This window comes from Tripterygium wilfordii, chromosome 6 (assembly GCF_013401445.1).
Source record: "Tripterygium wilfordii isolate XIE 37 chromosome 6, ASM1340144v1, whole genome shotgun sequence".
NCBI classification, from domain to species: Eukaryota; Viridiplantae; Streptophyta; class Magnoliopsida; order Celastrales; family Celastraceae; genus Tripterygium; species Tripterygium wilfordii.
The window spans coordinates 6,690,122-6,711,547 of NC_052237.1; the positions used below are offsets into that span (position 1 = coordinate 6,690,122).

Below are 21,426 nucleotides of genomic sequence, written 5' to 3' on the forward strand. Positions count from 1 at the left end.
GCTGGGGTCCCACTAACTACTGTGTACCGTGACGTGGCACCATTCTCCCCCTGACGGGGTGACTTTGCAATTTATTCAAAGTTTGGGGATCAGTATTAGTATTATTATTATTTTTCCCTTGAAGAAACGGTTGCCCCGAACCCGTGATTTCCTTAATTTCCAAAAACAGTATCGCAGAATCAGTTTGCAATTGTATCTCTTGATTGATTTTGCGTCCATGTCTGCAACTACAAGTGTTTCAATTCCAAACTTGACAGCTGTTGTTGGTAAGCTTTAGCAGATATGAGTAGCAACGAGTTTCGCTTCTTCTTGTCGTGCGACATCAATCTCCCGGTGACTTTTCGCGTCGAAAGATTGGAAGGAACTTTGCCCTCTGCTAAATCTCCCGATTCAGGTGTGCCTTTCTGAATTTTCCGTTTGGTTTCCCAGAATTTGTGTTTAGAATTTTCTATGTTCTCAATGAAAAGGAGCTAAGAAAAACCTTTTCCCGCGGAACAGTGCCTATTCTTATTCACAAGTTTGTTTATCTGGATTCTTTGGTAGGAGTTGATTCCATTGCAGAGGAGAGAAGAGCAGAGCTGTATGTTGAGTGTGCTCTGTACATTGATGGTGCTCCATTTGGCCTTCCCATGAGAACAAGGTTCCGCCACTTAATTTTTTTACTTTATTGTTTTAGAAATTTTAGACATGTTTACTACTGAGCCACTTTGGTTGGTGTAATGATATTTGTTCCATCTTCTATATAATACTTTTCTTTTTCTCATACTCCCTTTTTTGTGCCAGATTGGAATCTACTGGACCATCATATTGCTGGAATGAACTCATTACCTTGAGCACAAAATATAGAGATTTGACTGCGCACTCCCAGCTTGCTTTAACAGTGATGGCCTATTTCTCATCCCATTCCTGCTTTACGGTTGCCTTTAAATCTTGCTATGGACCTTGTGGAGTTAATATGGTTTCACTGAAAGCATGAATATGTTAATTGTTCTTTTTTTAATAATGCAAAAGGAGTTTGTTTATGTGGGAGCCTAGGAGATTACACACAATGAGTTTATAAGAACCCTATTTTGTTTTATGAGATACAAGAACCCTACGGAATACACCTAATGAGTTTACTGCATGAACTGCCTCTATGAACAATGTAATCATTCCTTAAAAAGTACGGAAATATTATATGATTTTGCATTTGAAAAGATTTATATGATTGCTGTATTGTTCTGCATTTCATTTGAAAATGCTCCCGGAGATATCATTCCAAGTTTCGATCAATCTCTCCTTCTCTGCTAAGAGATAAAAGATAAGTGCTTGTGGTTGCTTTGGGCCAAATATTGTTAGATGTATTACTGATTATTTTTTAGATAACCAGCAAATGTATATTCCGAAAGTTTTTTCAAAGAAATCCCAACGCAACCTCGACAAAACCAAATAATTTTCTGTTGACATTTGTTTTCTTCTCTCTTCAAATAAGATTTATGTGTCCATTGACATTTTTTTTTGTTAATAGACGCATGCTAGATTTCAAATAAATGTCCTTTCGGGAAAAAAAAAAAGATTTGATCTATGAGGAACTATTAGTTTGTACATTGTTTCCGAATTTTGTCTTTCATAAATATTGTGCATGATGTCAATATTGTTGTTCAATTATGTCTGGAAGATAGTTAAAAAAAAATATAAACAACTCCTGTGCAGAAAGCTCCCGCAATGGGCAGGGTTGGGGACTGACAGGATGTACGCAAACTTTACTCCCCACATAATATGTGCGGAGACTTTTCAGGAATTGTAATTGTGACCTCTAGGTTGCACTCTTGCAACTCCAACACTAGGCCACATGTTCGCTTATTTTGTTTGCAAGATGATTTCAATTATTGTTCGTTGTTACTAACGTGGTGAAAGAACCCTCACTTTTCTCTTGATGATGATTGATGAAACCAAAACTCTAGGAGTTTCTGTTCTGCCATTGCTAACTGCTTAAAACATCCCTCTTTCAACCTCACCGCAAACAACCCTTGGATCCCCTTCTCTTCTCTCTTGTTTAATAAGAAAACGTAGTATATTGTTGCATGCATGGGTGAAAGTGCTACATATATTTTTGTTTGTTGCATTAGAATTTGGTAGTTTTCCCTCAAGTTTTGTGTCTCAGCTGTCATTACATTCTCATTTTACTGGGACATTTAGGTTAGGGATGTTTCGCAAGGGAATGATGACGGGCTGATTGGCGGGGCCACCATTCTTCTATTTAACAGTAAAATGCAGCTTAAAACGGGGAAGCAAAAGCTTAGGCTTTGGCTAGGAAAAGAAGCTGATGGATCACATCCTACAAGTACTCCGGGAAAGGTTTTTATTAGGACTTTAATCGTAACTTGGATCTGATATATCATATATGTAGTTTCTGATATGGTAGTAGAGCGATAACTAGATTTTCTTACCCCTATGTTGTGGTTTACTGCAGGTTCCCAAGAATGAGCGTGGGGAGTTGGAACGTGTAGAAAAGCTTGTGAACAAGTATGAAAGAGGACAGATACAACGCGTCGATTGGTTGGATCGGCTTACATTTAGAGCTATGGAGAAAATTAAGGAGCGAGAAAACTGTAGGAATGGAAGTTCGTATCTATACTTGGTTGTTGATTTCTGCAGTTTTGAACATCGGGTTGTTTTTCAGGTTGTGCATGTCTGGTCTCTTTGTAGTAAATCTTAATGTTTTGTTGAATCTGGATGAATGCCTTTCTTTTGAGTGAAATAATGGAAGCATGAGTGTGGTCTTCTGTTCTTGTCATTTGCTATACAGTTAATGTTGACTTTTTAATAAGATCATCTGGTTGTTAAATTGGTTATGAAATCAGCTAATTTCCCCACCTGTTTTGGATTGGTATTTGATGATTATGTACCTTTTAATCCCATCATTATTACCATCCTTTTTGCATGTAAGTTCCTTGGGCAATGTTGTACTTCCATATGCTTGAATAGCACTTAGGTTCTTGCAAAATTCTCCTGTATAGAATAGAGTCATCTATCTTTACAAGGTATAAGCCATTAAATTCACGCCTGAGTAATTTTCTCCTGATTGTTGTCTTTCTCTTTTGCATTTGATGACTCATTCATTTGTGTTTTGGAGCTTTCAAAGTTCAAGTAGCATATTCAAATTTCCACTATTGTTCTCGTTGGGAGAGGGGGGATATTTAAGTACTCGGGAATTTATGCATTTGTTGAGCAACAGGAGAAAATGTGTATAAAAACGGTGATGTCTTCAAAGTATGATTAGCATGTGCACAATTTAATAGCAACTGTCTCAATAATGCTGATGAAAGTGTTGTAGCGATATTAACCTTATTTTTTCCCAATGCAGGAGTCGGGAGCAAATTTCTTACTACCATCGCCTATTACTTCAACAAATGAACTCGTTATTGTGTGGGACCCAGAATTGGGAAAGATAAACCCCTCTGAACACAAGCAACTGAAACTAGCAAGGAGCTTAACCCGTGGCATCATTGACAGGGATCTGAAGCCAAGTTCAAATGAAAGAAAGTAAGATCAAATTTATATCATCAAAGATACAGAATAAAATATTATCCAAACCTAATTAGAAAAATGCAAAAAAATTTCTGTACCTCATTTTCACTCGGCAAGCTTCCGTAATCAATATTTTGATTGTGTTAAATCTAGAAGCTTTTACAGTGAATTTTTGAATCTATTCAAAGTTTGTGCAATTTTTTGATACATATGCAATAGAATGGCTAATTCTAGGATCTCTTAACAGTTAACAATGGCACAAACACTGCTCATTTTAATTTTCATCATTCATCCTGTTGTAGGATTGACAATGATTTTTCAAAATTTCAGCTATATTTTTCATTACTTTCAAGAGTTTTAGTTGATTGGCATGTATTGAGTGGGAGGTATTATTGTTTTACCTGCATAATGATTGCCAGGTCCATACAAAGAATTCTAAAGTACCCACCAACTAGAACCTTGAGTGGAGATGAGAGGCAGCTCCTCTGGAAGTTCCGGTTTTCCTTGATGTCTGAGAAGAGGGCTCTCACTAAGTTCTTACGATGTGTTGAATGGAGTGATGTTCAGGTCAGCCATTATTTGTCATCCTTGAAATTCCTTGTAGCTGAATGAACGATTCAATAACTTTAATGCCACTCCTTGTCTTTTTCTCTTTGATTTATTTCCATTTCCTTTTTTAAGAGCGTTCCTTCTATGTAAATCTTTGGGTTGTGCCTTGATTTCCCTCCCCCTTGGTAGACACTCTCTTATCATATCGATTGAGTGTGTACTGCTCCCTTCAGTTTTTTTGTCCGTGTTTGACAGATGAGTAATGGCATTAGGCGAGTAATCCTGAATTTTGAATAAGTAAGGTTAAATTTTTGGGTCATATTGTTCAGAGCCTTTAACATTATTGTTGTGATCGTCTTCAAAATTTAGAATCATGAGAATACTTTTTTATAATTTCCCATATGGATTCATCTAGCTGACCTCAACATTATTTCAAATAAAGACTTCAATGATGATGATGAAAATACTTTATGAGATTATTTGACACATTAGACCACATATCTAAAATTCGTCAAATGAGTTTTAAAATTTTAGGTACCATCATCACTGGGTTTCACGAGGTCTTCTTGTGAGCATCTCCCCAAAATTTCATCTTGGAGGTATGTGACAAAATTGAGTGGCCCTATCACACTATCACATCATGATAATAGGATCAAAAAAATATCTTAGCTTTACTATTGTCGTAGGCATGTTTATTTTCAGCTTCTATGTTAAGTCTAGCATATGTGTTCTTACTAGGTAGTTAAAATCGCGATTTTGATCATACCTATAGAAACCTAGTTAAATAGCAGTGAGCAAGGGTTGTAAAATCGCACAAAATAAAATAAAATCGTGAGTAAAATAGGTAAAATCGCGAGTAAAATCGTTAAAATCTGTTGCAATTGTTTGTATTTCTTTTTTCCTTTTTTTAATTTTAATGTAGTTTTAGATACGTATTTGGGTGTAAAGGGACCCTGTCGAACCAAAATAAAACAAAAATATGGTTCAAAAATATATCCAATAAATTTTATGTTATTTTTTGAACAATATTGAGAATTATTCTTAATTTTACATGTTATGTAAAATCGTTCGAGTTTACGATTCCGATTTTACACCCCTTCTCCGATTCCGATTCGATTTAACGATTTAACTACTATCATAAGTGAAATAGCCTTTGGTTCTTTGAGGAGAAACTGACCTCTTTCATTCTTTTGGTACTTTATAGGAAGAATTCCTGAAATAACTTCTAGTCCCAAGACATTTTATATGTTCCCTCTGGAACATTGAAAATACTCACCGCCAATCAACTCTCTAAATTAAAGTTGTCTGTGGCATGGAGCACTAAGATAAGATGAAGTGCTGAAAAGTCTTGCTGTCAAAAGAGGGTTACATGCTAACTTTGCTCTGTGGCAAGAAACTTTCTCTTAAAATCAAGATCACTGTACAGCTTAAAATGAATCTTCAAATTATACCCTTATGCACTTTCCCCTTTTATTGAGGAAAGTTCTCGCCTTTAAGGATGCTCTTGCATGCATTACTTGATAGAGATTACCCTGTGATCACAAAGTGTTCCTTGAGCGGGTCGCCCAAATACAACTTCTGATGTAATTTGCTAAGAGTTAGGTGGATTTATAATTGTTTTCTTTTGGAAACAGGGGGCCAGCCTGAACTCTCTAATTGCACGTCACTTTCTCATCCCCACTGTTGTTTATGTTCTGTTCCAATATATATGTTATCTTTTTCTCCTTTAGGATTGCCATGTTCTGGAAAGCTATGTTATTGTATTATACGCTTGAATTTAATAATATATGTTCAAATATATTCAAAATAAATAAATTTTCTTAGGTTAACATCAGGTAATTAGATTTTCATTTTGGTAATGATAGATGTTTTGATTGAATCTGCTTGATCTTTCATCCGTGCTATATCATGTTTTCTTCTAAATTGTTTATGGGTTATTCTAATGGCAATGCATCTTCAGGAAGCAAAGCAGGCATTAGAACTTATGGGTAGGTGGGAAATGATTGATGTTTGTGATGCATTGGAGCTTTTATCACCAGTATTTGAAAGTGAAGAGGTTGGACTTTCTCTCTATGTCTATTCACCACTTGTTTTGCAGTGTTTCATCTCCTATGGCAAAAGTGTTAACCTAATGGAAGTTTTATAAGTTTTAAGTGCATTTGCCTCCATTATTTTTCATTTTGAATTTTTTGTACTTCACATAACTATTGGATGAAATATTAAGGTAGAGAGCATCTTATTCCCAACTGTAAATATGAGGCAAGAGAGGTCCTAACACCTTTTTTCCTTAGACATTGGCTTTACAATATAATTTTGTTTTCCCGGGGTCTTTTAAGGCCTTAAATGGTGAATGCAGCTGATGCAATTAAAGTGATTGGCTTACAATTCTGTAGGGAAGTAACGAATTAAATCAAAGCTAGAAATTGATGGGATTTGCAATCTGCAGAGTAGAAGTTATGTTCCATGCATGCATCTTACAAACCCCAAAGTAGCTTGTCCTCAATATACAGAAATGGTCAAGGTTGTGCTTGAAAATTATCATATTTTTTGCACTTGTCTGTCCACTGTCATTATCCTTTTAGTGTTTACATTTCTGATTTGCGTTGAATTCTAGATGACATCATATTCTGGATTAATTCATGCCTGATTGTAATCCTTTTTAACAGGTTCGAGCTTATGCTGTTAGTGTTCTTGGAAGAGCCGATGATGAAGAGCTCCAGTGTTACTTGCTTCAACTGGTTCAGGCTCTTCGATTTGAACGCTCAGATAAATCTCACCTCTGTCAATTCCTCGTGCAACGATGTATGAACCATTTACTTGCATGCATATATCTATGTTTGTGCTCTTATGCTGTTAATTTTTTGTGCTCTCTGCAGCATTGAGCAATATTGAGCTGGCTAGCCTTTTCCGATGGTATGTTGCTGTGGAACTTAATGATCCAATGTATGCCAGACGTTTTTATGTTACCCATGAATTTCTGGAAGAAAGTATATCAAAGGTTTGAACTGTTGATTTCTTCAGCCTCTTTGTTTGTAGTATCTGTTCAGATATTGGTTCCAAAGAATTTGAAATCTCTCTCTTGTGTCGTGATAGATGTTGTGGAACCTCATAGATCCATCTTAATGATGAAATGTAATTGATCAGAAAATCTTTAACAATGGAATTTACCTGTAACTTTCGACGGCTTCTAAGTAAAATATTTTTTTATTATTCTGTAATTTGAATTTGCAATTGGTGTAGCAGTTTGTGAAACTGAGGAATGAAATTGTTTGGTCATTAACTAATTATACACACTTCTTACCATCGATGAGGAGGCGACATTTATAAAAGTAAATAAAATAAATAAAAAGGAAGAAAAAGTAGCAAGTTCATTTTCTTAGACACTACACACTACATTCTCTATAAGGGCTGTTATGCTAAAATATATATTGATAATAATATGAGCCAGTAATTGTATGTACTGGTCTGGCAATATGGATCAGATATATGTTTTACATACATACATACATATATGGATGTTGTTACAATTACATAAATACATTGTATGTATATTTATGTATGTATGTAAGGTGCTGGATGACTGTTGAAATGGAACTTCCCAAACTATTCTGAAATATTAATAATGTTTATGATTACACAGACGACTTCTATCATGATAGTACAATTGATTCAAGATTGCAGTTATGTGATTGTGTTTGCGAGGTTAACATATTGTGATTATATAAACTTTTTTGGCAGTTGGCAGCTGGCATGAACGGGGATGATGATGGAAAAAAGATTTGGCAGAGTTTGGTGCATCAAACGGAATTGACTGCCCAGCTGTGTTCTATAACTAGAGATGTAAGAAATGTAAGGGGCAACACCCAGAAGAAAATAGAAAAACTTAGACAGCTACTCTCTGGTCTTCTTAGTGAACTTACATACTTTGAGGAGGTAAATCTTCATTCTGAATCTTCTTTTCTGCTCTGGTGATTGTTTTATTTCCTTCTTCTGTGTTGTTGGCTTTTCTTAAATAGTGTATCTTGTTTTATTCTGGATGGTTACTGCAGTATGAGCTATTTTCAAGTTTTTTGTTGCTTTTGTTGTGTTTTCAGCCAATACGATATCCACTAGCTCCAAGTGTGCTTATCACTGGGATTGTTCCATCAGAATCATCTATATTTAAAAGTGCTCTGCACCCTTTGCGTCTGACTTTCCGCACGGCAAGTAATGAAACTTGCAAGGTCATGTTTAAGAAGGGTGATGATATTCGACAAGATCAATTGGTAAATGCGTAAAGTTTGATGTCACGAACTTCACTAGGCTCATAAACTTCTTTCTTTCTCATCCTCTCTCTCTCTCACACCCTCTGTGAGATAGGGTTTAGGAAGAAAGAAATCAACCTTTGACATTGTTCATATGTTGTTATGTGGTTTCTGTAGGTTGTTCAAATGGTTTCACTTATGGATCGATTGCTTAAGGCAGAAAATCTTGATCTGCACTTAACTCCATATAAGGTGCTTGCTACTGGACAGGATGAGGGCATGCTTGAATTCATACCATCGCATTCTTTGGCACAGGTATTGTAACCTCTGAAAGATCTCCCTTGATTGGAAAACTACTTAGGTGGATCTAGCTACTAATCACTTTCCGAAGCATCAGTTTTGTCTTTATAGATTAAGTAGTTACAAGTAGCTTTGTTGTGTTGGTCATAGTTTCTGTAAGGAAAGGAACTTTTCATCTTCTATAAGCATATGAACTTAAATGTTTGGGAGAGGAATAAAACGAAAGAAATGCCTGACTATATATGAATGTGCTAGGAATAAACACATCCTTCTTTACAATTTATTTTCAGAGACTCAAACTGAAGTTTTGAAATTTTCACCATCATCTAGTGTCGAGTAGTAATTGAAAGAAATTTTAATTTAAGGGAGATCTATCTTATCTGTTACGTATTTGTTATTACAATTTTGACATTGATTTTAGCTGTGTATCTATCTGAAAACAGATTCTCTCGGAGCATCGAAGCATCATGAGCTATCTGCAAAAGTTCCATTCTGATGAGCATGGGCCATTTGGGATTACAGCTACATGTCTTGAGACATTCATAAAAAGCTGTGCGGGCTATTCTGTTATCACATACATACTTGGTATCGGAGACAGGTAATGTCTGCATCAGGAGTATCTAGTCATGCATCTGCAGTCTTGTCTTTTCAGGGTACTCTTGTGAAGAAAAGGGGGTTGGATGGGGAGGTCCCTAGAAATGAACCACATAGGTTTATCTGTATCTAGATATGGAAGAGTACAAACGAATTAAAATCATTGGCTTCAATTCTTGTGTGAAAATTGTGTATCAAGCGTTCGAAACTTGGATGTGCCTTACTTTCTGTAATACATGAATGACAAATGTAAGATGCTTTTTTAGATACATGTGAGCTTGTTTAATCATGTGATAAGTTAATTTAATTATTTTTGATGATATTAGGTAGAGGAGTCTTTCCCAGTAGTTGCCCGCCACACTTAAATGCTCCCCAAAAAATAAGGAAAAAATGGATGGGAAATGGAATCAATGCCTCTGATTGATTTTCCTGGTGTCATAATTTGTGATTTTTTGTTCCTTTCAATATTGCGTAATGGATGTTTGGTCCACCATGTAATATTAGTGTGCCACTATACAGTCAGAACTTCATGCTGTGGATGGCTTTCTATTTCGGTCTCTGTAATTGGAATGTGTTTTATTTTTCAACTCTATATGCACCCTTCAAAATACTTCGCCACGTTTAAGTTTCTCAGTTTTGGAGTTGATGAGCTTAATTATCTTATGAGAACTTAATATTTTGGCAGGCATCTTGACAACCTTCTCCTTAGGGATGATGGGCGTCTTTTCCATGTTGATTTTGGCTTTATTCTGGGACGAGATCCTAAACCATTTCCACCTCCAATGAAGCTTTGCAAAGAAATGGTTGAGGCTATGGGTGGTGCAGAAAGGTGTAGTAACTGCCTGTCACAAAATTTTGTTGTACTTTTGCACTTCTGTCCATGTTCTGTTTGCTGCATAGTAGTTGAACTCATGCATGTGACTGTAACTATTTTGAACCGTATTTTCCACTGATTATAAGCAAGAAAGCAAATGGTTGATAACTTGCTTGCCTTGCAGCCAATACTATACTAGGTTCAAGTCCTATTGTTGTGAGGCATACAATATCCTCCGGAAATCTAGTAACCTAATTTTAAATCTGTTCCATCTCATGGCCGGGTCAAATATTCCCGACATCGCTTCTGATCCTGAAAAAGGAATTCTTAAGGTAACTTTCTTGGTCTTTGTACTTATCTGTAAATCATATTAGGTTTCTTGTTATAACCAAGACTCTTGTGATGTTTACAGCTTCAGGAAAAGTTTAGGTTGGATTTGGATGATGAGGCCTGTATACATTTCTTCCAGGATCTTATAAATGAAAGCGTTAGTGCATTGTTTCCCCAAATGGTTGAGACCATTCATCGGTGGGCTCAGTATTGGCGCTAAGACAGGAAATGAATGAGGGTGATTCTGCAATCAAGTAATATGAACCCAATCTATTTTGTTTTTAACACTTTGCATATTTTACACAACCTGATAGCTCAACTTAAGCCTCACTGTTTTCAGCAAAAACACTAAATTTTATTTGGGGATGACTTTGTGCCTCTTTTTTTTAGTTTATTCTTGAATATTGCGTTTTCCTGCAACCCTACCACTGTTGGCATAGCCTAAGGCTTGTTCATATTACTGCATCTCCTTTGCCATCTTCGTCTATAATATATGGCAACTTTCAAATTTTCATGCTGGAATAGGGCTGTCGAACAAAGATGCCACCTAGTTCTTATGGATGTTCTTACTAGTTCCAAAAGAGTGGTTCTATGAATTTATCATTTTCTCCTCTGTTTGAACATTTTCCAGTTCGTATTTGGCAGCCCGTTTCAACAAAGGAAGTCACATTTGCCAATGACGTCTTATCAACTAATTCTAATTGGGAGCAAACGGAAGTTTTATGTAAATTAGCTACATTTTTATCTTCTCAAGGTTTGCAATGTATATATGTTGCTTACTCTTTTTTTTTATTTGTGTTTTTCCCCTTTATGGGCATCAAATTGTAGCCGGTCATATTTTACGACTAGCAAATATTAAAGCATAGAATTATATCACATGAGATGTATAATATTGCCAGCAATAGCTTTCCACATAACCCTGCAAGAAGAATGTGTGGTGTGGAGTGATGTAAAATTGCCCGTTTGAATGGTGGAGTGATTCTATAAATTACTGCAGGCATTTTTTTTTTTAAGGCATTGGACTCTTGCCATTACCATTCTGATGTTCAGGATTGATTGGAACAATTTACGGCAAGCATTTTTCTTTTAACATATATGACCTGCATTACTATCATTTGGGTGTTTATTAGATAGATTCATGGATTCACATAATATTGCGCAAAACCACCTATTCCTAATACACATACTGCAAGTAGCATTTCGTGGACAATTTGAGGACAATTTCAATTAGCATTCTCAAATGTCACATCTCATTTAAGGCCATGGGCATTTCTGTTAATTCCTCAAAAATGCTGCCCCTGTTCCCCGTTTTATAAATTGCCAAGTTTTACGATTCTTATCCCCGTGTAACTTATAACGCGTTGGTGCTAAGCTTCCTCTCTTTTGCGCTTCTTCTCTGTCGCAAATTCTCTGAGAAGCTCTTGAAAGGTAAATCTACGCTTTCAATTCCTTCTCTCTTTTTCGATGATCTATTGAGCGTTAAGGCTAGATCCATGGATACGAATTCGTAGGGTTATGCCGAACGATTGGTTTGTGTTTGAATCTTGCTTTTTTTAACGATGAATTTGGCTCGATTTTAAGAATTGTGATCATATCCACTTGATAGACCTTGTGATCCCGATATGTTGCATCAAAATTTTCGACGTTCTCCCGGAATTTTTTTTTATGATGGTTGTGAACTGGTTTCGATGCGTTTTGTAGGGAATGGTTTTTTGAATTGTTGATATGTTTCTCTTCTGATCTATAAATCGAGGCTAAAAAATGTACGGATCTGTTATGTATTTGATTCGATGAGTGGAATTGGTCACGATTCGTGTGTGATTGTGGTAATCGTTAACGGAACTTAATCATCTTAAATTATTTTAAAGTGGAGATCAGGATCTTATGTTTAATGTTATTTCTTTTGCCTCGAGATCTCTACGACCTGATGAGCTCTTTTGAGTTTACCTTGTATTGTATGATTGACTGCCACTGTGATCTGGCTTTGAATGATTCAGTTTGACGTCAATTAGCTATCAAGTTTAAATAACACTATTTTGTGATAATTCAGGGGCGCCAATAGTGGTTTGGAGAAATGGGGCTGACATTTACTAAGCTCTTCAGCCGGCTTTTTGCCAAGAAAGAGATGCGTATTCTGATGGTGGGTCTTGATGCTGCTGGTAAGACAACCATATTGTACAAGCTAAAGCTTGGTGAGATCGTCACCACTATCCCAACTATTGGTAAGTAACTATTTCGAATTGATTATTCAATGTTTGCTGCAACTGATTAATTTATAGTTTTTATATTCCTTTATTTATTGTTCAGAATTTCTGTTGAATAGTTGGGACTTTCGTCATAGAGTGTGTGATCTGTTTGGAATTCCAACAGATACCATGAAAGTAAACTAAATTGAGAACCATAGACATAAGGCCGTTAGAAATTCAGTTTTCTATTACTGCCTTTATTATTTGTACATGTTGGTATGTGTTACAAGTTGCAGAAATTGGTGGCTATTAGTTTTTAGTTGTATTGCACTATTGCTCCTATGTAAATGGCGCAAGTCGTATACAGGGAAGTTGGCACATTAGTTATAATGGGTGGGCCAGAACCTAATTGAAGTTGCAGTTGATTTTGCTGATATTGTATGACATATATAGATCATCGTGGTTCCTAACATTTAAACGCAGAATGAGGGTGGTAAATGTTGGCTTATACTTCTTTCAAAGGGTTATTGACTTATTGTCTTATGTTGTTGTGGTGGTCTGTGAAAAGGTTAATGAAAATTGTAATAAATTCAGTATCCATTTTTTATATTGTATGACATATATTGATTGTTGTGGTTCCTAATATTTAAACCCAGAATCGGGTTGGAAAATGTGGGCTTATACTTTCAAAGGGTTATTGTCTTGTGTCGTTGTGGTGGTATGTGAAAAGGTTAATAAAAATTGTAATAAATTCAATATCCATCTTTTATATATAAATGCATGTTTTTTATTTTCCCACTTAAAGCGGAACAAGTTAATTTTAAAATCGTAGTTGATCATTTATCCTTAATTTGCAGGGTTCAATGTGGAAACGGTGGAATACAAAAACATCAGTTTCACTGTGTGGGATGTTGGCGGTCAGGACAAGGTATCCTCTGCGGCTCTGCCGACATATTTGTAGATTATAATTGGCGATCAACTGATGCCTTGTGCGTCTATAATTTAGATATTCTGTTCCTTTTTTTCCTTTAAATAAACAAATGTGGGCTAAGCTATTTTGCTTTATCAAACTAAATATATTTTAAGATGTGGCTAATCATTCTCTGGTCACTGATTTCTGCCATGATAAGTAACTCATTTAACTCTTACAGATCCGTCCCTTGTGGAGGCACTACTTCCAAAACACACAGGGTCTCATTTTTGTCGTAGACAGCAATGACAGAGACCGAGTTGTTGAGGCTAGGGATGAATTGCACAGGATGTTGAATGAGGTATGCTGTTTTCTATTCATGTGCCACATCAGTCTAATTGTAGTTCTTTAATTGTGCATATTTTGTAGTCAGTTGTTTAGAACTCAGTGCTTAGCACTATCATATGGAATGAAATCTGACAGTGATAGAAAAACATACTTAACTTTCAATCGTTTGGAAGCAAATGCGTATTGTGGATGGGCCTGAATCAGCATTTATTCCAAGGAAATCTTGATTATCCGCAGGACTTAAGAAGTGTTTTAATTTGGAATTGATGCAACTTAACTAAGGGAATATAGTTGTTAACATTGGAAAAAGTAGATGATGTAAAGCTGTGTTCTGTTCTATTATTAACAAAATGGAATCTTGTGTTTGCGCTTTCTGAGACGCCCGATCCTGATGCATAGAAATTTAGTAGGAATGAATTATCAGACTTCCAAAATTGTTACGGCTAAAACACTATTTTGTGGCTTTGCTTTCTAAATTAGCACTACATTAATAATTTGCTATTATTCTTAGCTAAAATTTGTGTTTTATAATTTAAGGGACCTCCATTTAGCTGAAGTTTCATCATTTTGTTATCCTTGTTGATAGGCCAAGGATGCTATTTTGTTTCTATTTTGAGTGTTAACTTTAAGGGTAACTAAAGGTTGACTGCTTATTGGTTTCAGGATGAGCTGCGAGATGCAGTTTTGCTCGTATTTGCCAACAAACAGGATCTTCCTAATGCAATGAATGCTGCTGAGATCACTGATAAGCTTGGTCTCCACTCCCTCCGTCAGCGTCACTGGTGAGCTTATAAGATTATGATGTTCATTGTACTAAATAGTTTTTATTCTTAACATGCTTGTAACTGTATTATCTAATATGCCTTTAATATCTCAGGTACATCCAGAGCACTTGTGCAACCTCTGGGGAGGGGCTTTACGAGGGTTTGGATTGGCTCTCCAATAACATTGCTAACAAGGTGAGAATAGATGGCTGTCACACCTTAAGAACACTAATTAGAAGAGCATATTGGTTGAGGCTCGTAAGTCGTAACAGCTCGTGTGTGTACTGCTGCTGTTCATTTTTTATTATTTTCAGAGCAATTATTTTCTCATTTTGACTGGAGATGGTAATACTTGTGTGCATCAATAATTTACTTACTATTTTTGCAGTTATGGCTCTGTTTTGTTTCCTTTTTTAAACATTTGTTCATCTTCATCATTAATTGCAGGCGTAAATCTATTGGAGAGAGAATTCTGGATGGCAATTCTGGATGCAGGGGTGAATATTATCTAGTGTTTTCTCTCTCTTACATTTTTTTATCTCGTTTCTCATTTTGACACGGTTGGATTTTGTTATGTGCTATTTTTTCGATCCTTTATTTAGAAGATGGATTTAATGTGTTTTTGTGCTTATATTTGGTTTTTGAATGCGAAATTGCTAGCTTAATCAACACCTTTGGTGCGTCAATCCTTCTTGGACTGATGGATTTTCTGTGTTTTTTGGCATTGAACAAGTTTTTACACCTTTGGTATTTACTGGGAAACATTCTGTGTTGATTTCCGTTGTGTAATTTTACTGTACTGTAAATAATGCTTGAAGGGTTGGTGTGTGGGCGGAGTTTTAAGTCTTTCATGCATAGTATCTCTCTCGCCCATTGTGGCACATTTTAGACCGAAAGAGGGAGCCTGAGCAAAATTGCTGCATCTTTTATTAGCATACCAACTACCAAGGCTGGCAGTCTTAAGAGTGTGTTTGGATTGAGGGATTTGGAGGGAAGAGATGAGAAGGGAAGGGAAATGGAGTTTCTTTCAATTCATTTGTTTGAATGGTAGTCTTCGAAGACTAAGAGTGTTTGGATTGAGGGATTTGGAAGGAAGGGAAGAGAAGGGAAACGAAGTTTTTTTTCAATTCTTTTGTTTGGATAGTTTATAAAAAAATTAAAGTGAGGGATTTGGGAGGAAGATTTTATTAAATTTTTGTTATAATTTTTTCCTATCAAAATGGAGTTAGATTATTAATTAAGTTATTTATAAGTTAAAATGTTATTTTATCCGACATAATATTTAAACATAAAAAACAAAGATAAATTAATAAATTAATTTTTTTTTTATTCATCCAATCATGGAAGAGGGAAATATATTTTCCCTTCCATTCTCTTTCATTTTCCTCAAATCTCTCAATCCAAACAGCCTTTGTTAGATTGTTGGAATGGCTGAGGCCGTTTGATGATGTGCCTTTTATCGCATGTGAATGGATCTCTGTGTAATGTTTGATCTTTGTTTTTCTGCGGAGTGGTTGCGATGTAAAAAAAAGAAAAAAAAAAACACAAGCCACCCGTCATTGTTCCCAATTTTGCCCATGCTGCACGACTGAATAGACATGCCTTGTGTCATTTCCAGTACGGAACCTGACATCCATTTAAAACAAATTGTATAAGGGTAAATGCAATGGTAAAGTATTATTGGGTCAATAAAGATGTTTTTTTGTTGATGTGACTGTATTATAAAATGTGTTTTGTTTATGTGGTTATATTGGGATAAGTGTTTTGTTGATGTGGATGTATTGATATTTGATGTTTTGGTATAGTTTTGTTGTGGATAATATGGAGGAATGGTTGGGTGGGAAGAGAAATTATATAAAAATTTGTGTTTTGTTGATGTGGTTGTATTGAAAGATGTATTTTGTTGATGTGGTTGTATTAAAATACGTGTTTGACTTGATTTTTTGTATAATAGAGTGGAATCGGGTCAACATTTTTGTTGACACTAAAAGAAAAGAGAAGGACAAAAAGAAATGAAATCGTCACTTGCCTTCGAGACAAGACCTCTCTAGGCCACCGCCATACAGTCCCATGCAATATACGGTCCAGGCAAATTTGGACACACAGCATCCTTATCGACTATGAAGTCATGTTTTGCTGGCAAGTTCAACACAACAATTTGGAGAGAGAGAGAGTGTGTCCTAGGGACCAAACAAAAGAAGAGTCGGTGACTTGAGTAAAAATTTGCCACCTCCCTCGGATGAGAAGATGAGCCTGAGTTTGGTTGTCTGGTGTACATGCATGGTATCTGTAAGTTTTTTGTTTGTTATTGGATTTCTCCTAGCAATGCCCAAGGCATCTACGAAAAGGGGAGGTATCTTCAACCCTCGAGTAGTCAAGTGCCTCCCCTACTACTATTATTATTATTATTTTTATTTTTCTAGGTCATTTTCACTATCGCCGTCTTCCATTTCCCTTCTTTGGGACCCTCGCAATATAAAGGGGCCTAACAAGACGACGACGTTTGTCCAGACGGGGGAAGGGGAAGGGGAAAGGGAATATATTATAATATCCTCACATCACAACAATTCCTGGAGAGGCCCATGGGGTTTATTCAATTATCATATCAATCGTGTCCGTCCAAATGACCAGCCACTTGTTTTTTTTTAAAGTACAGGAGAAAGGGATAGAAGGGGATATGGGATGTTCGAACTCGAGATCAATATGAGATATCACATACATGAGTGTCATATGAGCTACTCGGGTTTCAATCAATCACTTGTATTTGGATTTGGGTGTAGTAGCTACACGTATAGTCACTGCAGTCAAAATATATGTATGTGTGGTCAAATTAAGAAGGTAATAGTGCGTGGTTATATATAAGGATCCCTTACTGGTTTAGACAGTATGCATAGACCGATTTTTTTTTTTTTTTTATAATTTATGGATTTAAATTGTAGAGGAATTCTCTCATGAGCTCTTAAAATGAAATCCTAAAATGAAATCCTAATTTTTAGGATTCACTTTTAAGGTTCAAAATATTTTTCAAAAATCTGAAAAAAAATATATATTTGTGTTTTGATAGGTTTTACGAACCCAACGATATATTTTTTTGTTTGAAACGAAAATCAAATGTAACATGAAAAGTGTATGAAATGTCTTTTGTTTTATATCCAACGGTCCAGAATTGTCATGCACTTTTCATGTTGAATTTGATTTTTGTTTTGAACAAAAAATATGTCGTTGGGTTCGTAAGACCGATCAAAATACAAATATATTTTTTCAAAATTTTAAAAAAATGTTTTGATCCCTAAAAGTTAAGACCTCACTTTAGGATCTCAAGAGAGAATTCCTCTTAAATTGTATAACTTATATTTAATATATATTTAATATTTAGAGTAATATAACTCTGGTTCTATTATTATGTGCAAATTTCAAACTATAATTAATGTAATTAACAAAAAGCTAGAAAAATGATAAAATAGTTTATAAATATTAAGTATTAGAAATTGTGTTTTGATTAAATTAAGATTCTAAAAATTTTTATATATTAATTTTCCTCTATTTAAGTAATTATCTTTAGAAGAATTCTCTCATGTGAACTTAGAATAAAAATCTAGAATACAAACTTATGTTTTCACTATTGATTTGAAACATGTAGACCTTTATAAAGTAATGAACTACACTTGTCATTTCATTCATCCACTTTTTTTAAAGTGATCCGCATTTTAAATATTTACGCATAAGACCATTGTTGTTATCTTTAATTCGTTTAGAACATGTGTCAATTGTCAAAACATGAATATGTCATAATAATAGACACCTAAAAAAACACTTGTCACATAATTATTCCTCTAAATTCTTAAGATTTTCTCAAGAGTGACTCTCCTTTTTTATACGCTTAGAATGACACCTAAAAAACACTTGTCACATAATTATTCACTTGAAGGAGACTTTTAATTTGTAAATCTACATATATTTCTTAGAGGTCAAGCACATCCACACAAATCATGACCACCCCACAACTTGCATGTGAAAAGCTCCTCATTTGTTTTTTTTTGGGTTGCTGATCTAGACAGTTTTTTTTGGGTTGTTGATCAAAAGACAGTGATGTACCTGAGTTTTTCGGGGTTTTAGGCAAACTCTGAAAAAATAGATCCTCTTAAAAAAATAAATATCATATGTTATTTAAATGAGTTTGGGGTTACCATAACACTAATATTTTTTTCAAAAATATGGGGTCCCAACAATTCAAGGACCTTGAGCGATGGTTCATGTCATCCGCCCTCAGGGATGCCCCTGAATAAGGATCCTTATATAATTGACATCTTGTTGTTTTGTTCAGGGTTTCACTTGGATTTTACCAAATTAAAGTAGTTTTCGGATTCTCATATAACTTCTTTAAAGGAAGATATAAAACAACAGCTTTTCAGATGTCCAATCCTGGCAAGTTGTGTTCATTAATGCAGCAACACATTGTCTGGCAAAGGTGGTCGAGTTTGTGGAGGTACCGAACATTTGGGTGGGGGTGACCCCCGAGTTTTTAATAGATGTGGTTGTGCGGGATAAAGAGTCTAGTGTTTCTGTCTAGATATTTTTTTCTTTGCTCTTTTGTTTGTCTTTTTTCGAAGACTTAGTCTTCGTATTGTATGGTGCACTCTATTTTTATCATGTGTAAGTTCTTGTGGCTTGCTACTTTTCTTAATGAAAGTTTCGAGGATTATTCAATATGTCCTTGGGACAAAATTAATATTTTTTTTTCTTACTTTAATTTCAGATTTTTCATGGTAGGTAAGTTCAATACTATTTGCTTACTTAAATTTATTTGTTTCCGTCTTTACAATTTTTCATAAAATTGATAGTTCAACATATGCACACACGTGATAAACAATTCGCTCTTTTCCAAGCATTTTATTCCCTTTTTAGGTATTCAAATCGAATTTGGGGCTCAGCAATTCCTTAGAGTTCATAATTTGAATATAATGATGGAAAAAATCAGAAAATATTTAAAAATGGAAAAACAAAAATGTGATGTAATGCGGTACACATTCCCAATAATCATTGTATTAAAAGTATAGACTTTACAATCCAAATATATAAAGATTCACGCAAAAATAAAATGATATAATTTTCTCGGGTAGTAAAAAAATTGTTGAGGACTAGCTAATCCCAATACTAATTTTATGCAATGTCTTCTTAGGGAGAATTCCTTTATTACAAACTTAATTGTACATTTTTTCAAAGTAATCTTAAATTAATTGTGAACCACTATAGAAATAGATTATGTCCATCCCATCATGTGCAATGATGACATCATTTATTATATATTCTTATGGATAACTAACTACCTCTTTCAAAGAAAAAAGATGCAACAAATAAAACACAAACATGTTTTATTATTGAAATAGGTTAATAATACATTTGGTCACTGAAAGATTTTCAATGTTTCAATTTGCACACCAAAAGATTTTTTGTGTCAATTCGATACATCAAATATTCAAATTGTATCAAATTACACAATCAGGCATGGAAAATCTTTCAGTGACCAAAAGTGTTATTACCCCTTATTGAAATATATTGAAAGATATGAAAAAACTTAGGAAATTATGTATATGCTTTATTTGCAAATTTTATATGTTGGTTCATTTTTGGAATTCTAAATTGTTTTTATTCCCTTGGCTTATGATTTATTTGTCAGCAAAAATATTATTAATTTTTAAAACATAAAGCAGGAATGATAATCCATGCATGATTCATGGTGTGTTTCATAAATCAGGAACATTAGTAACCTTTACAAAACCAATTAAAGAGCCTATAGGGAATATTTAATTGCCCAAGATTTGTAGCTCTTTCTTCAAGATCACGATTAATTGATCCTTCCTTTTCACTTTGAATCAATTTTTCTTTCACATATTTGGATTGTCCCACCTTGTTCAAGATTTAAAAAAAAAGAAAAGAAAAGAAGTAAAAAGTGTATGATAGCATTGTGAATCTAATTTGAGTCTTCTGAAAAAAAGAAGATGTAATCCCTAGGAGAAAGATTTCTCTCTTTGGATATTATGAATTTGATTCCTACTGATTTCGTTCACAGAATTTTTTTCTATGATTGTCTGAGACGCATAGCATTCAAGTTATTGACTTATTGTACAAAATTCAAGAATTTATATAATGCAGAATGGGAGGGGCTCCAGTTCTTGACTTCAATTTTAACTCTATTTCTCTATCAAAAATAATGTTAAATCATGATTTTTTTGAAAATTACTTATTAGAGTTTAAGAGTTAAGAATTACTGTTTAGGGTTTAGAGTTTAGGTTTAGGATATAGAATATCAAAATACTCAATCACATATTTTAATTCACGATTTAACATGATTTTGGTAAAGAATTTGAGTTAAAATTGGAGTCAAGAATTGAAGCCCCCTATCCCATACAATGCACATCCGAAGCGTAGTGCATGCGAATTTCCTATTTAAAAAGAAAAAACTCATATCATTAAGAATAATGTTTGAGACCTCCAAAAAGTGATCCCCAAAAGACCTTCATTTAATATGGAGTGTTGGATGTGAAGTGGGCCCTACATGTGTGTTTTTAATCAATGACTATTTTAATGCCACATAGATTTGAGGGACTTTTGGGATCAAATTTTGAGGGTGTCTAGCATTGTCCATCAACGTAGATAAGGAATACAAATGTGCATTTATTTAGAGAAATTATTGATATTAATTGTCATTAATTAATTACTCCGACCATTCTATTGTCCCATCTCAAACAAGGGAATCTTTTTTATCTTAGCCAAAACTCTATCTCTCTCTTTCACTATCTCGCTCTCGCTTTTTCCTTTTTTTTTTTTTTTTCCTTTTTCTTTATGTTCATCTTTATTTCTGATATCGAAAATTAGA

The 21,426-nt window shown here is 34.7% G+C and overlaps 2 protein-coding genes across 3 annotated transcripts; both read left to right on the top strand.

Annotated features, from left to right (window-relative positions):
* The first annotated feature begins 118 nt into the window (after positions 1–118).
* On the top strand, positions 119–11,258 carry LOC119999998 (phosphatidylinositol 3-kinase, root isoform). Of its 2 annotated transcripts, none has more exons than XM_038847863.1 (18): positions 119–394; positions 544–640; positions 784–916; positions 2,179–2,337; positions 2,453–2,662; positions 3,347–3,525; positions 3,930–4,077; positions 6,020–6,115; positions 6,726–6,861; positions 6,936–7,057; positions 7,798–7,992; positions 8,154–8,324; positions 8,481–8,618; positions 9,047–9,201; positions 9,883–10,026; positions 10,196–10,343; positions 10,424–10,595; positions 10,973–11,258. In XM_038847863.1, the coding sequence occupies exons 1-17, from the start codon at positions 283–285 to the stop codon at positions 10,559–10,561; spliced, it is 2,481 nt and encodes an 826-aa protein (XP_038703791.1). In that variant the 5' UTR covers positions 119–282; the 3' UTR covers positions 10,562–10,595; positions 10,973–11,258. The 2 variants fall into 2 exon arrangements, with proteins under 2 accessions (XP_038703791.1, XP_038703792.1); XM_038847864.1 differs by having other exon boundaries at positions 784–880.
* Positions 11,259–11,613: 355 nt separating this feature from the next.
* LOC119999999 (ADP-ribosylation factor 2) lies at positions 11,614–15,324 on the top strand. The gene is made up of 7 exons (XM_038847865.1): positions 11,614–11,769; positions 12,392–12,563; positions 13,385–13,455; positions 13,679–13,798; positions 14,449–14,567; positions 14,663–14,744; positions 14,997–15,324. The coding sequence occupies exons 2-7, from the start codon at positions 12,416–12,418 to the stop codon at positions 15,000–15,002; spliced, it is 546 nt and encodes a 181-aa protein (XP_038703793.1). The 5' UTR covers positions 11,614–11,769; positions 12,392–12,415; the 3' UTR covers positions 15,003–15,324.
* The last annotated feature ends 6,102 nt before the right edge of the window (positions 15,325–21,426 follow it).